Source organism: Malania oleifera, chromosome 4, assembly GCF_029873635.1.
Source record: "Malania oleifera isolate guangnan ecotype guangnan chromosome 4, ASM2987363v1, whole genome shotgun sequence".
Lineage (NCBI taxonomy): Eukaryota > Viridiplantae > Streptophyta > Magnoliopsida > Santalales > Ximeniaceae > Malania > Malania oleifera.
Window position 1 is genome coordinate 90,641,525 of NC_080420.1, and position 17,279 is coordinate 90,658,803.

Below are 17,279 nucleotides of genomic sequence, written 5' to 3' on the forward strand. Positions count from 1 at the left end.
AGATTACACTCGGTGAGGAGTTGACTTTATGGATTTGGGTCTACACTGTTAAGTATCTTCCTTATGTTTTACCAATGGATATACTCAAACACATGGTACTGATTATTTTAATGGGCATTCTCTCTTGTTGTAGAATGAATAATGTTTGTCTTTTGATTTTTGTTAGCAGTTAATTTGGATTGGCACTAATACCGTTTGGATGTCATGTCATGAATGCCTTTGATATTTGCAAGGAGAGGCCTCCATGGAAAAACCTCTGGAGTATATTGCTCAGGGGGAGAGTAGTAAGGGTTTTTTATTTTTTATCAGCAAAGAAAAAATCTTTAAAGGGCATCAAGAGGATGCAACCCAAGTACATACAATCAAAAGAAGTCACCCACATTGCAAGGTGTTGTAAAAGTAAAGAATTACATGAGTGTCATTCAAAAACAATCCAATATGCCAATTAGAAGCAGTAGCATCCATCAGTGTTTGATAATATATGTAACCCATCCTTGAAAGGCCTCCTATTTCTTTCCCTCCATTTGTCAAAAGAAGACAATGGGAATAAGGGTTAAGCTTTCTTTCTTTCCTTGAGTAGATGCCTTTCCAAGCCCATAACTCACTTTCCACTTTTCTGGAAGTAACCCACTTCTGCCTGACCAGAGAAGAAGCTAGGTTCCAAAAGCTTCTGGTCTAGGAGCAGTCCAACAGGATGTCTTCAACTGATTCAACATTATCCAAACATAAGTAGCACCTATTAACAAAAGATTTTTTCGCAGGTTATCAATGGTAAGAATATTCCCAAGAATTGCCTCCTACACGAAGGAAACAAATAGTGTAGAGGCTGCAGTTTTCTCTAGATAGGCTTACAGGGGAATTTGCTCTTATTTGCTGTCGGAAGAGTGAGATTTTTATAATGAGATCTGGCCATAAAATTAACATTTTTGTCCAGGATTCACTTGGGATCATTAGTAGTGTTCTGGTACTGGATTTTGTACAAGTTGCCATAAATCTGTAAGATAGCCAATTTCCCAATCAAAGACATTTCTAAACAATGGAACATTCCAGGAAATCCCAAGATCTGTAAACTGAAGGTGCTTGCTGATAAAGAATACTTCGTCGCAGGCTAGCCTGAAAACACTAAGGGAATTTTGTGCTAAGTGGAGACTGGCCACACCAAATATTGTGCCAAAAGTAAATATTATCCTATTCCCCACTTGGAAACTAATAAGGGAGAAAAATTTATCCATCCTCTCCAGATGAATTTTCAAACTCCAACACCATAAGCTCTGCTTACTTATTTGGTGGCCCAACGATTATGGTGAATACCATATTTAGAGGCAACAATCTTCCAAAACTTTGCTTGACTTTCATGAGTCTCTAGAGTCATATGCCATTGACCTAGGAGGTCCTTGTTGAAAGTAGTAAGAGATTTAAGCTCTAGGATCCATTGCCTCGACCATGCTTCTCCAAAGGAACCTCCTTTGAATTCCTTCCAACCTTGTGGCAGTTCAACAAAGGATAAGAGAGGCATAAAATAGACCAAAGGATTCTATAAGGTGCTCTTAACGAGGCTACATAACTACCTTTTGAGAGGGAACTCCTTTTCTAACCAGCCAGTTTCATGTCAAATCTTTCAACAGTCGGTTTCCAACGTAAATGCCCTCATTTGACCGTTCTGTCATTGGTGACCCTTCATATGGTCAAACGCTAGGGAGACCCCCTCATTTTTTAGGATTGGTAGGTTCTTAATCTCCAGAGACAGGAAAAACCCTGAAGCTACTAAAAAATATGCTTCCAAGGCCCCATCTTGGACCACTTCCCTATTCTTCTTGGCACTGGAAGAACTAAGTGGGGAACAACTCCCTTCCATTTCAAGAATGTGTGGCTCAAGCATGATGGTTTCACTGATCAAGTCAAGCAATTGACGTATGCTTTTCATTTTAAGGGGAAAACAGCTGCCTTGAAATTGAAGAGGCTGAAGGGAAAATTTCTATGGTTGAATAAAAATACTTTTGGCAATATTTACAGGAAAAGGACTGATCGCAAAGGCATTAAGGAGCTGGATGATGGCGAATTCAGTCAAGGCCTCAATGCCAATAGTAAGGCTAGAAGAATTTTTCCCAGGAAAGAGCTGGCTGATGTGTAAAAAGGACTGATCGCAATGGCATTAAGGAGCTGGATGATGGCGAATTCAGTCAGGGCCTCAATGCCAATAGTAAGGCTAGAAGAATTTTCCCAGAAAAAAGCTGGCTGATGTCATTAACATGGAAGAAATCAGTTTGAGACAGAAATCCAGGGCACGATGGCTCAGCAAGGGGTTTCAGCACACTATTTCTTCCACTGGAAAACAAATGCACTTGTAGGTCCAACACTCAACAAGAAAATATCGAACTTGAGGGGGAGATTCTTGTTGAAGAGGATATCAAATGGGGCCTCTGTGATTTCTAAAGAATCTATACTTCATACCAGAGACGTGGAGGCCAACAGTAGATGGCATCACTTTCAGCACCCTTGATTCTTCCACAGAACAGGGGCTTGAAAGGCCCTTTGATGAAAGGAAATTTATGAAGCCCTCAAGGATAGAAAAGTAGATAAAGCACTGTTCGTTTTCCTTCGACTTTTTTGGTTTTTTTTTTTTTCAAGAGAACTGGGACCTTCTTAAGCAGGACATGATCAGAATTTTTTATGATTTTTACAGAACAGGCAGATTCATGAACAGTATCAACTCCATGTTTGTAAAACTTTAATTCCCAAGAAAATTGGGGCTTACAACATCAAGGACTTTCACCAGACAGCCTTGTTGGCAGCATTTATGGCCTTAGGCAAGGTGATCTCATTAAGCCTGGCTTGAGAACTTCAGCATGATGGTTTCTATATTTGGCTTTCTACAGAGCTAATATGAACATTTTGCTCATGAAAAGGAGAACTGTGGTACTTACGGTATTTTTTTGTTGGCAATATCATCATCACTAGCAACGGCTTTACAGGATTACAGATGTCAAGCATTGGGTCTAGAAAAATTTTCAAGTGAGGAGTTGGGCTCTCTTCCTCACTTTCTTGCCATTGAGACAGTACAGCATAAGGGAAAATAAACCTTGAACTTGCTGAATGAGACTGATATACTGGGAGCTGAACCAGTAGAGACTCCTACAAATTTCAACATGGAACTTGTCTCTGGATTTCAGACATGATTTGGAACAAACATTTCTGCACACAGATGGCTGGCAAGCTCATATATTCGAACTAGACATATCCTTTGTTGTGGGGCTGGTGAATCAGTTTATGGAAAACCCAAGCATGCACATCATTTTGGCTAATTGTGGTCAGCTATGCTAATTGGGCAGGTTTTGTTGAATATTGAAGGTCTACTAACATTTGCGGGTGGTGTCATGTTACAATCTACCATAATGATATGCAGCACAGGCCATCAACAAGCTAGTGCGGTTGAAGTCTTATGCCAGAGGATGGGTTTCTTGATAGCAACGACAATATATCTTTTACGACAATCAGGCGCAGCCATTTATGTTGCTAGCAAACAGGTCTTTCATGAGGCAAAGCAAATTGAAGTTGACTATCATTTTTCAAGGGATGCTATGATGAAGGTTGTGAACACTCCATCTTTGAAATTCGCTGATTAGTTGGGAAATGCTTTCAAGAATACTTTATGTAAACCACCTTGTCTAATTGGTGTGACAAGCTGTACTCAACTGATATTTATACATCTATAACTCGAGAGAGCATTAGAGAGGAGAATACCATTTAGTTTGTTTCTTATTATTGATATAAGTAGGGTCTGACTTGGAGAGTATACCTACAGCTCCCAGGTTCAGCCAACAGTTTCTTTCTCCTTCTTCTTCTCCTCCTCCTCTAACCTTAAGTGCTCTACTGCATTAACCATTCATATTATTTTAGACACACTACTATTCACTGGGGAGCAACAAGAAGCCGATGTCTCAACACGAGTAGGGCCTTGGGCTTGCTTAAATAATTTCCTTTCAGCTGCATCCTAATCGGACTATATAGGGCATGAACCCCATCCTTCATTAGGGTGCTGGAATTATATACTTGGTGGGCCTTGGTTCAAGTAACTAAACCTTTTTCATAATTGGCCCATTAAAAGGAAAAAGATAAAATACCCGACTTAGTCCAAAAACACAAGCTTCGATCCCAGATCAGCTCAAATTATCTTCAATAGTTGTTGTTTGACCTGGAAACCCTAGTTGCCAACCAAGTTTCCCTCCACCCATCTGTTTCATCACCACCAGCAGCCGGTATTTTTTTATCACATTTAGTGCAAAGACCACCATTGTTGGAGAAGCTGGCTAAACCACTCTCTTCACCACAACACTCACCCAACCTTCTCATTTACCTCAGGCAAAACCTCAACTTGCTGTTCAGGAACCCTAAACTTCACAGATTCCAAAGTGAAGTTTAGCACCCCAGCAAAGTCTCTCCATTGAGAACCATTTGCATCCTCAGGAGTGAAAACAAAATACCGACTTCCCTTCAGACTCCACACTAACTCCAAAAGGTCACCAAAATTTTACTAGTTTCTTCAAATGAGCAAATCACTCCAAGCGCACAAAAGTTGATGATAACCACAGAGCAGCCACCAATGAGATCCTAACCAGAAATTATGGGATTTCACTCTACAAGAATATAAAAGCACCTCATCCAACCTCCAGCTTCATATTTAAGGATTGCCTCCAATCTGAACTGTTTTCTGCAGAAATCTCCTGTCAAAACGTTCCTATGAACACCAGGCCAATAATTTGCTAAATTGAGTTGAGAGAACAAAACTATATCGCATAGATCACATCTATCAGCCATTGTGTTTCACCATGAGAGGGGCATGCAAAAGAATAAGACCACTTCATCATTAAATAATAGATATGTTGCAGAATTTGAATAATCTAATTAATGTGAATTCAGGAAAATGGTACATGACAGGCATTGTGCTATGGAACTAAAATAATTTTTGAGGATCTAAATTTAGTTTAGCCCAGAGGCATATAAATAAGTCAGTAGATAGCAACTTAGACACTGCAGCATTGGGCATGCATTGCCATCCAAGCATAACAGGAAGTCAGCCTTTACCCAAAAAAAAAGCCTCTTCACATTTACCCACAACAAGGTGAGTGAAGAAAGAGCAAGTTCAATCTTCGAAGTTGAAAATACAGTGCAGTCAAAAAGATTTACAAAATAAACAGTCTAAAACCTGAACATTTGTATAATGCAGTCCAGCAATCAGAAATGGAAAGATGGGGCTTGAAAGACCATGAGGGAACTCAGTTAAATTCTGGAACCATAAAGTGCCGCCCTGCAATGAATACAAGAGAAAGCATACACTCAAATTAACATCAATATTAATGCACCAAATAGTTAAAAATTCATATTTACAGTACATACATCCAAGATAAGCATCATTGTTTTTTGCAGAAATTTGGAAAGCACCAACAAATTAAAATGATAATTTTAGAGTAAAAAAGAAAGGGGGGGGGGGGGGGGTAGCTTTCGACGCCTTCCTGCTATATGAGGCAATCTATGAGGAAAAATTAATAAATTTTCAACAATTGCTTCCCAACAACACAGACAGACAAAGAATGAAGAGCCTGATCATATGTGTTCCAAATAATATTGTCCAGAATATGGGCCATTTCGGTTCAAGGAATGGGTATAGAATTGTGGCATGGAAGATGCTCTGAAATGCGGTTCATTAAGTGCATGCTTATGTAGATATGTTGGTGAAAATGCTTAATGACCCTAATAAAGAGGATTGGAGGATGTTGTGGTAATTATAGACTAAAAGAACTTTCTAGATTAATAATGTCTAAAAGGGAAACTTACAACAATGCTCCACTTTTACTAGTAAAAATACTGTTTTGATAAAAAAAAAAATGAAGATATATAGAGAAAAGAAAAATTAAAATCTAGATGAGGACACAAGTCCTCCAAAAATCAGAACATCAAAATAAAATTGAATGAAAAAATAAATAAGAGAAAAAATTGAAATAAAAGACTAACAAGAACAAACCAAGGAAACCCCTCTTTAAAAACCTTTCCATAGTGGTTCACCAAGCACTTTAAATCAGCTGTAAACCCTTCTCATCCATCGTGCTTCTAAAATCCTTCCCAGAAATCTCCTCCACAGAGGTGCACAGAGTTCCATCCTGCTTATTATCTGTACCACCATCCTCAAAAACAGGAATTTAAATGGAAAATGTTGAATTAAGATTTAGTGCTACAGAATGGAAATATACCATGTTTCGGAATGTTCATACTAATTTAATGTTTCATTGTAACTATGGACCAGAAATCACAATCCCTTCACAGAAGAGGAGACCAAGTTACTCAAACTCTATTGAGTTTCGCTACTGATATGATTAGTGAAATCATTATTGGAGTCTAGTAGTTTCAGGGAGAAATGAAATTGAAGGAGATGGAAATCTCCGTCTAAATAGTGTGTTAGAGGATGATATGTCTGCAGATTCTAAGAAGGTTTGTGGTTGTTGTGGGGGAATATGCAAGGGGAAGTCCTTCAGCTTTCGTCACAAGGAGTGAATAACCAATTGAAGTTGAAGATGATAAAAGGTTTCAGATGGCAAGTTGGGTTCTAGGGGCAGCTAGGGTTTCCTTTGTGGAAGATGGGGTATTGAAGGCTGGGTGGGTTGGGCTTGGTTCTCTGATGATTAATTTGGTCCTGGGCCTTTTAGATTGAATGAGGGGCCCTATTAAATGGTTTTGGGCCTATCCAATGAGCAGGCTCATAATCAGACTGAAAACAACAATTTTGGGACATAACAAATTCTCTTCCCCGCAAAAATTCTAGCATTTCTTTTCAACCAAATTCCTCATAACACCAGCACCAAAAGCACATCTCCAAATACTTTTAGCATCCCTACCTTTTCCCAAACCAGCAAAACAAGAAGTCAACATTTTTTCCACTGAACTTGGACAGGCTCAATTCTCCAAGCACCTCAAAAGGAGAGTTCCAATAGTTCCAGACAAAAAAACAATGAATAAACACATTTCTGGCACAAGCTTTAGAAGGCCTCCTACTCTGCAGCAGATTGTTGCTGTTTACTCTGTTAAGGAGCACAAGCCCATAATAAATAATAAATTAAAAAAAAGGCTTTTTATATTAGAAGAAACTTTAACCTCCCAAACAACCTTGATAGTGAGGAGAGATCACTTCAATCTAAGTACGATGAGAAAAGAAGATTCACAAGAATGATTTCTGGAAGAACCCAAAGACCAAACTCTTGCCATTACTCCAACTGCAGATATGACAACATTCTAGTAAAAATAGTGTTAAGAGGTTCTATATATGTCTTTAAGTATTATTATTATTATTATTGAGTGTGTTAGTATGTTAATTAATGAGAGTTATTAAGGGTATTATTGTCATTAGAATGTATTCAATTTGTATTATAAATAGAGGAAGAGACCTATCTTCAAGTTAGGTCATTCATTTTAATCAAATCTTAACATGGTATCAGAGCGTGATCCAATCTAAACCCTATTTCCCTCAGCCATCCTCGTAAAACACCATTCCCATGGCTGTCCTTCTCAGATCCACCTCCATCCCATACTATTTCACAAAACCAACCATAAACCCATAAACAAATCCCCCTGACGACCCACCCCAAAAAACCCCATCACTGGAGGGCACTCCATGCACCCCCACATGCCGACCAAATGCCAGCAGGGCCGACTCCACGGGCCAGTGTGAGTCAACTTCCGGCCACCATTTTTTTTTTTTTTTTCCCTTTGCCATGCTCTGGTTCCTTCTTTAGACTATATTATCAAACTGTTAGGTCAGTCCTTCGCTAAACAATTCAACCTTTTTTGACGATGCACTCACGGTATTCCATTATTTCTGTTCAGGGTTTGTGAAGGCTTCCTCGTGAGGTTTTTTGGAGAGTTCGTATGTTCAGTTGTGAGGCTGTGGAAGTGCTATATCCGTCTATGCGTTGTTCACCTTTTCCGTGGTTGCGTTGGTGCTTCACATAGTTTGTGATTGTCTCGATTATTGATTGCTTTTCTTGGTTTTGGGGTGCTTGCTGATTTTTGAATGCTCTGGCAGCACTATATCCATCGATGAGTTGTTCACCACATCTGTCGTTGTGTTGGTGCTTCACATAGTTTGTGATTGTACCGATTAGTTTTGATTGGTCTTCTTGTTTTTGGTGTGGTTGCTGATTTGTGAGTGTTGAGACGGAATATATGAATCCTAAAAATTTGTTTCCTACATTGCGGCCACAAATAACAACTCAAAAGTTGGATAGAAAGAACTATGTTCAATAGTCTAAATATGTTCGGATTTATTTAGTAGGATTAGGGAATCTGACTACTTGCTCCAATCTTCTAATGAGAAGAGAAAAGACATGTGGGTTTAGGAAGATGCCTTGATTGTTTCCGTTTTATGGAATTTGATGGAGCCACAGATTGCACAAATGTGTATGCATCTACATACATGCAAGGAGATTTGGGATTTATGTCAAACTTCTATACTCCAATAACATTACACATATGTATGATTCCTAGGAGTACTTTCAGTTACAACAAGGAGATAGGATTACAAATTATTTTGGAGAGATGAAATGAGTTCATGAGGAGCTTAACATCGTGCAACCTATAACTGTCAATGTTCGTGAGATGCAAAAGCAAAGAGAGCATACGACAGTTTTGGGTGTTCTAGCAGGCTTAAGACCTGAGTTTGAGGCCGTTCGGTCCCAAATACTTAGTAGTGCCAAGTTGCCATCATTTGCTGATGTTTATTCTCACGTCCTTCATGCTTGTTTTAGCACGCATTCTCCCGCTCTTGCATCTGGCTCTGAGAGGACATCATTTGCTATATAGAGTGATTCTAGTTCTCTACCAAACAATTGCAAAAGTTATTGTGGTAGTTTGAGTGGTCGTAGTGGTAGAGATGGATGAGGTAGAGGTACTCCTCGAGAGTGCACTCATTGTGGACGGAAGAATCATACTATTGAGCAGCTTGGGATTTTCACAGCAGACCTTCATGTGTTGCCAATGCAGCCATCACTAAATTCACACCTTTAGGGGCAGCCAATGCAGCCACCACCGACTCCTCATCTTTGGGGTCAAGTGGGGGGCAATGTATTGTATCTATGTCAGAGGAAGTGTATTCCAAGTTCTAGCAGTATCAAGCATCGCAACAAGCTTCTCTTCCCATTGCATCTCTTTCCAAACAAGTAATCACACAGTATGCCCATCATCCAGTACTTCTCATCCTATTGCTTGGGTCATAGACTTCGCTGCCACTAATCATATCACAAGTATACCTAGCTTTTTCTCCACTCTTCAATATCGTGCAAATTTTCCTTGTATTACTCATGCTAATGGATCCACTACTGCAGTCAAGGGAATTGGGATTGTAAATCCCACTTCTTATCTTTCTCTTCCTCCGGTTTTATATATTCCCAAATTTTCTTTCAATCTTATGTTCGTTAGCAAAATTACTAAATTCATGAATTGTTCAATGACATTCTTCCCTGATTTTGTGGTTATTTGGGATTTGAAGACAACACCATAGGCGGAGGGCGTGAAGTTGGTGGATTCTATCACTTTGAGCCGCTATCTCCTTCCACAATCTGCACTGCTGTTGTCACACCTTTCCAAATTCATTGTCGCCTGGGTCATCCTTCATTGGGAAAGTTAAAATGTCTTGTTCCTAGTTTGAGTTATATGTCTAGTCACGATTGTGAGTCTTGTCAGTTGGGAAAACACCATTGTGTTTCTTTTGCTTCCCGAGTCAATAAACAGGCTGCAAGCCCTTTTATGTTTGCTCATTCAGATGTTTAGGGTCCTAGTAGGGTCGTGTCCAAGTTGGATTTCTAGTAATTTGTAACCGTTGTGGATGATTATTCAAGAATGACTTGGTTATATTTAATAAAAGATTGTTTTGAGTTATTTCATGTATTTTGTGCCTTTTGTTTTAAAATAAAGACTCAATTTGGTTTGCTAGTTCAAATACTTCGAAGTGATAATGCTAAAGAGTTTTTCAGTGCACAATTCACTACTTGTATGATTCAGCTTGGTATTGTTTAGCAATCATCTTGTGCCCACACTCCTCAACAAAATGGTATTGCAAAGCGGAATAATAGACATCTTCTGGAAATCGCTTGCACCTTACTTTATCAAATGCATATACCTAAAGTGTTTTGAAGTGATGTTGTACTTACTGCTTGTTATCTGATCAACAAAATGTCATCCTTTGTTCCTAGTGGTAAAATTCCCTACTCCATTCTCTTTCCTAATTCACCTTTACTTTCTTTTCTTCCTTGTCTATTTAAGTGTGATCCTTTGTTCATCAACTAAATCCTAGGGTGAATAAGTTGAATCCTCGTGCTATAAAATGTGTCTTATTGGGCTACTCAAATGCTCAAAAGGGATATCATTGTCATAGTCCTATGTTGCATCACTTCTTTGTTTCTACTGATGCTACCTTTTGAGTACACACCTTACTACACCTAATCACTGAGCGCTTCTGAGCTCAATGAGTCTCTTATCTCCCTAATCTTCTAGATTCTACGTTGCTCTCCTCGCCCAACCAACCATCTAAGTCTCCATGTAGTTTGAGTCCTTCTCATTGCCTTGATCATCCTAATTTGCAGGTGTATTCACGACAGCGGCTCCAAGGAAGAGAGTCCCCTCTAGCTTCTACTACCACACCTTTGGTTTCCTCGTCTGATGATCATACTTCCCATGATGTTAGTAGAAAACGAACGAATGACTTTTTTGTATTATGTTGTGTATAATGTCATTACATACTGCTGCTTTTATACATAAAGTCAAGTGCCTATAAATAGAAAGAAATCAACTCACTCTCCATACAATTACTTCTAGGAAATTATAGCTAATAAGTTAAGTCTAATTTAGGACACACTAATTGTGATTCTCAACACACTATATTTAGAGTTGCTAAGAATGGTAGGTTGCCATATGCGACAAATCTTCAACAAGCTTTCCATATGCGGCAGATCTTCAACACTCCTCCTCAAGCTAGCGAATAGATGTCAATCATTCCAAGCTTATCCACCAGAGCTTCATTAGTCTTCCTATTTAACCCTTTAGTAAACAGATCTGCCACTTGTTGAGCAGTAAGTAAGGATATATGACATACACACTTCTCTAGAATCAATTTTCTCTCTAATGAAGTGTCTATCAATCTTAATATGTTTAGTTCTTACATGTAGTACCGAATTGTGAGCTAATGAGATTGTTGACTTCTTGTCACAATAAAGCTTCATGGTTCCATTGATGTTTATTCGCAGGTCCTTCAGGATTAGTTTAATCCATAGTATCTCATCTAGTACTTTAGCTAGGGCTCAGAATTCTGCTTCTGTACTGGATCTAGCAACAACATTTTGCTATATAACAAAGTTTCCTGCCATATACACACAGTATCCCGTAGTGGATCTTCTATCATCCAAACATCCTGCCCAATCTGAGTCGGTATAGACTTCTACATTCAGTGTATCATGTTTTTTGTATAGGATGCCCTTTCCTGGGCATGACTTCAAATACCTTAGGATTCGATTCACACCTTCGACATGTTCTTTACTAGGATACTACATGTACCTGCTCACATAACTTACAGCAAAAGCAATATCAGGTCTAGTATGTGATAGGTAAATTAATCTACCAACTAACTATTGATATCTTCCCTTACCAACTCCTTCACCCCCTTCATTCACTCTTAGCTTGGCATTTGCTTCAATTGGAAATCTTGCTAGTCTATTCCTTCCATCCCAACCTTTTTTAATCGATCAAGAACATTTCCTTTTGAGTGATAAAAATACCCCGTTTAGGTCCAGCAACTTCTATTTGCAGAAAATATTTTAGATTTCTGAGGTCTTCGATCTCAAATTCTCGGGCCATCCTCAATTTCAAATTCTCCATTTCTTCTTTATCATTCCCTATAACAATAATATCATCCACATACACAATCAAGACAACAATCTTGTTACCTATAGAGTGTTTGATGAATAAAGCATGATCACCTTGACTCTGCCTATAACCCATTCTTCTTATGAACCTTGTAAATCTCCCAAACCATGTTCTAGGTGACAGCTTTAGTCCATACACGGATTTCTGAAGGTGACACACTTTACCCTTTACATCTTCTCCTGTTAGCCTTGGTGGAATTTCCATGTAGACTTCTTCCTCAAGTTCTCCATGAAGAAATGCATTCTTAACATCATACTATTTCGGTTCCCAATCTAGATTTGCTGCTAGAGATGGTAGGATTCTAAATGTATTAATCTTAGCCATTGGAGAAAAAGTTTCGAACTAATCAACACCTAGAGTTTGAGTATATCCTTTAGCTACTAGGCGTGATTTGAACCTTTCAACACTTCCATCTGGTTCATACTTTATTGCAAATACCCATTTGCAACCAACTGCCCTTTTTCCTCTTGGTAGTGTGCACAACTTCCACGTATAATTCTTTTTTAACGCTCCCAACTCTTCAAATCCTGCTTTCCGCCAATTTTCTTGTTGAAGTGCCTTTGTGACCTTCTTTAGAATAGAAAGACTTGTTGGGCTAGTAGTGAAAGCTTTAAACACTGGTCCAAATCTATGACATGATACATTTGACAGTGGATGTCTAGTGAATGTTTGAACCCCCTTCCTAATGGCAATAGGCATATCAAGTTCAATGTGTAAATCTAAAGTTTAGTTTGTACCTCCAGATATACTTTCCTATATTGCAATTAAGGGATCATGTGAGGAATGAATGGGCTTAGTTTTGCTTGGTTCTTTGTTTGGTATCGGTAGTGTTGTTCTCCTTCTCTGGTATGTTAAAAAACTCTACTATTTTCGGCAATTTAGAAGAGTCGGTCTACTGCAAGTTGTCTATGGATTCAGGTTCAGGTTACAAAGTATCTGGTGGGAGGATGTCTCTAGGTGCATATTCAAGTTGTAGGAGATCAGGCCGCAGGTCTGGGTGGTCAGGCTGTTCAAGGCACAGGTCAAGGTGTTCAAGCTGTTCAGGCCACAAGTCAGGGTGTTCAGTGATAGTTTCATATTCCTACACGTCAAGACTTGCTCTAGACCTTGATTAGGACTCCAAAACTGCTCGAGATTGGCCCTATTCTCCCCCTACCGAGCAGTAGGGAGGTAAAATGGGACCAACTCGTAGAAGGTGACATCTCTACTAATAAACAACTTACGAGTCTGTGGACAATAACATCTGTACCCTTGGTGAAACATTGAGTACCCAAGGAAAATACACTTTGTTGCATGAGGTTCTAACTTACTAATATTGCTTGACACATTCTAAACAAAGGCAACACACTTGAAAACACGTAGTGGGAGATCATAATAGAATTTCACCGTGGGGTAAATACCTTTGAGTTTGTCCGGTGGAGATTCAAAGTCTCAAACTCCTTGTTAATAAGAAAGGTAGTGGTTAAAAGTGCATCACCCCAAAAATGCTTCGGAACATTATGACTAAAGAATAAGCTACAAGTGACATCTAGAAGGTGCCGGTTTTTCTTTCTGCCGGGCCATTATGAGAGGTGTGTGCACATGACATAAGGTGAATAATGCCTTTTTTGGTAAAGAATGTTTTGAAGTCATTATTGACATATTCTCTACCTTGGTCACTATGAAGTATTCTAATTTTTTTTGTCAAAGAGAATTTCAATCACGTTGGAAAAGAATAACAAATGGTGAAAAAACCTTAGATTTTTCACACATCAAATACATCCACATATGTCTAGCGTGCTCATCTATGAATGCTACAAACCAACAATGACCAGAGACAAAAGATATGAGACAAGGTCCCCACACATCTGAATAAATAACATAAAAAGGAGTAGATGCTTTATTAGTACTTGAAGGATAGGACACTCTATGATGTTTAGCTAATTCACAAGTAGAACAATGAAGCTGCGATACATCAGAGGGCTTTATTAGGCTAGGAAACATTTTACTAAGAACAAGAAAAGATGGATGACCAAGTCTCATATGCCACAACCAAGCTTTAGGAGGATTACTAGGATGTTGCATTCCATGAAAACTTGTCGATTGTATTTGCTGTTGGTGCTCATTGTGCATCTTCAACGTACAACCCATTTTTTTCCTCACCTAGACCACTCTTCTACATTGAGGTCAAATCCTAAAGAAAACAAATAGATTCAGAAAAACGCACTAAACAATCAAGTTGCCTACATAACTTTTGAACAGAGATTAGGTTTGCTGATAGTCGAGGCACATGTAGAACATTAGGTAATGTCAATTTCCCTCCAAGATGAATTGTTCCTTTTCATGCAACTACTAATGCTGAACCATCAGCAATTTCAACTTTATGGTTACCAGGGCTAGGTTTATATGAGACAAAAACAGAGCTACTTCCTATCATAAGGTCTAAAGCACTTGAATCAACAATCCACATATTACAATTATTTGTAGTAGAGAGAGCATAGTAAGTTTTGCCAGCCCCTTGGGGAGTTAGCAGTCTCAACATGGATTTCTAGTAACTCCATTAGTTCTACAAGTTGCTTGTTCGTAAAAGCTGACTCAGTCTCCTCCTGTTGTTGAGCACCTTCAGCCATATGTGCTTTACACAACTATTTACCTTTATCTTTGTTAGCTCTTGATCTTCCATGTATCACCCAACGAGTGTCAATAGTATGCCTCCATTTATGGCATTGGTCACACCAAAGATTGTCCTCGCCATCCCCTTTCTTCCTCTTATTTGGAGGTGTGCATCTCTGTTGGCTACCATATCCACGGATTCTCCACTCCGATCCTTAGTCATGGCCTTATGCTCTCTTCACTTCGTACCATCGAGAAAGCTTCAATAAGGGAAGGAAAAGGAGTTCTACTAATCACCATGGAGCACACATTATCAAATTCAAATCGTAAACCAACCAAGAATTTATATGTCCTACCCTTGCGAGTAACTCTAATTGGCACATGAGTATTCTCAAGTTCTAAATTTTGATAATAATTTAATTCCATCCATAATCCCTTTAGAGTATTGAAATAGGAGTTAACATCGAAATCACCTTGTTTAGTGTCTCGGATATGATTCTCCAACGCATACATTGAACCATCATTACTTCCACTTGAAAATTCCTCTTTCACGGCTGCCCATAGATTGCTTGCCTTCTCCATGAATAGGTAGTTATGCCCAATGTTTGGCAGCATAGTGTTGATCAGCCAAGCAAACACCTGTGAGTTCTCATCTTCCCATCTCTCTGCTGCAACTTGATCTTCTTCTGGCTGCTTCTCAGAGCCATCTAGATATCCCAACTTGCTTTTCCTTCTAACGGTCATCTTGACTGATTGTGCCCAATTAACATAATTGGTGGAATTCAGCTTCCCAAACACCATTGGGAGGTTGGCTTGATCATTTTGGCTGTTGAATTGCACAGATGACACGAGATGTTTACTGTCAACAGACATGGTGATTTTTGAGGTTTCTGGTTGCAGGTGGGTAGGGACGTGCGGCAACTAGGGTTTTTCTTGAGAGGGGGGTGGCGGCTGAACTTCTTTCTCAGCCTGAGAGGGTGATAGATGAACCTCGTGGCTGGACTTCTTTCTCTGCCTGATAGGGTGGCAGCTGAACCTCTTTCTCAGGCTGCGTCTGTGTGCTTGAGGAACTAATGGTAGTTAGGGTTTTCCTAGGGATAGGATGTGTGGCTAGGGATTTTTTTAGGATTGTGAGGCTAGGGTGTTAAGAATCTTAGGCTCTGATACCAAGTAGAAAACTAACGAATGACTTTTTGTATTATGTTGTGTATAATGTCATTACATACTGCTACTTTTATACATAAAGTCGGGTGCCTATAAATAGAAAGAAATCAACTCACTCTATACAATTAATTCTAGGAAATTATAGCTAATAAGACAAGTCTAATTTAAGACACTAATTGTGATTCTTGGCACTCTATATTTAGAGTTGTCGACAATGGTAGCTTTCCATATGCAGCAAATCTTCAACTAAGCTTTCCATATGCAGTAGATCTTCAACAATGTTGATCCTCCTATTGTTGTTAGGAAAGGTAAACACGCATGTACTCAACACCTCATTCCAACTATGTTTCTTATGACTCCTTATCACCCTCCTAGTTGTCACTGCTCTATCATCTACTACCCTTCCTAAATCTATTTCAAAAGCCTCGGCCCATTCTGGGTGGAGGGATGCTATGGTTAAAGAAATGAACACTTTCCATGACAATGGTACTTGGAACTTGGTACCTCTTCCTCCTAACAAGTCTGTGGTTGGTTGTCGTTGGGTTAACACAATGAAAGTTAGCCTTGATGGTTCCGTCGCTCATCTAAGGCTCGTCTTGTTGCTAAGCAATACACTCAAGTGTATGGTCTGGATTATTCTAATACTTTTTCTACAGTTGCCAAACTTACATCAATACGACATTCATCTCCTTGGCTACTACTTGTCATTGACCTCTGCATCACCTAGATATGAAAAATGTCTTCTTGCACAGTGACCTTCAGGAGGAGGCTTATATGGAGCAACCACTTGGATTTGTTGCTCAAGGGGAGTCAAGCTTAGTGTGTCAGCTCAAGAAGGCTTTATATGGTTTAAAACAGTCTCCAAGAGCATGGTTTGGTTTTTTTAGGGTTGTATTACTTGAGTGTGGTCTTCGGCAGTGTGTTGTGGGTCATTTTGTGTTTCATCCTCACACTTCCTTGGATAGGATCCTACTCATTGTTTATGTGGATGATAATGTTATTATAGGTGATGATGATAAACGTATTCAAAGTCTCAAGCTTTTTCTACAAACTAAGTCTCAAACCAAAGATTTGGGACCGTTGAAATATTTCTTGGGTATAGAAGTATCTAGATCTCATATCGATACTGTTGTGTCATAGAGGGAGTATGTTATTGATCTATTGGATGAAGCTGACTTGTTGGGATCTAAACTAGTTGATACACCCATGGATCCTAACAAGAAGTTAATGTCGGATATAGGTGATTTGCTACCTAATCCTAGCCAATACCGAAGACTTGTTGGAAAGTTGAACTATCTCATAGTTACTCAGCCGAATATATCTTTTGTAACAAGTGTTGTGAGTCAATTTCTAAATTCTTTGAGGACAAGTCATTGGGACGCAGTAATTTGCATCTTGAGATATCTCAAAGGTGCACCTAGAAGAGGTATTTTATATTGTGGTCAAGGTCACACTTATATCCATGGACATACAGATGCTGATTGGGCTGGATCGCCTTCCGATCAGAAATCCACCACCGGGTACTGTATCTTGGTTGGTGGTTAGTTGGTTTCTTAGAAGAG

At 39.1% G+C, this 17,279-nt stretch overlaps 1 protein-coding gene across 1 annotated transcript in view; it reads right to left on the reverse strand.

Annotated features, from left to right (window-relative positions):
* Nucleotides 1–17,279, reverse strand: part of LOC131153592 (ALBINO3-like protein 2, chloroplastic) — an 85,690-nt gene that overhangs the window by 15,378 nt on the left and 53,033 nt on the right. Inside the window, exon 5 of the mRNA XM_058106006.1 lies at nt 5,204–5,305. Within this exon, the coding sequence (XP_057961989.1) occupies nt 5,204–5,305 (102 nt within the window). The remainder of the gene's footprint in view (nt 1–5,203; nt 5,306–17,279) is intronic.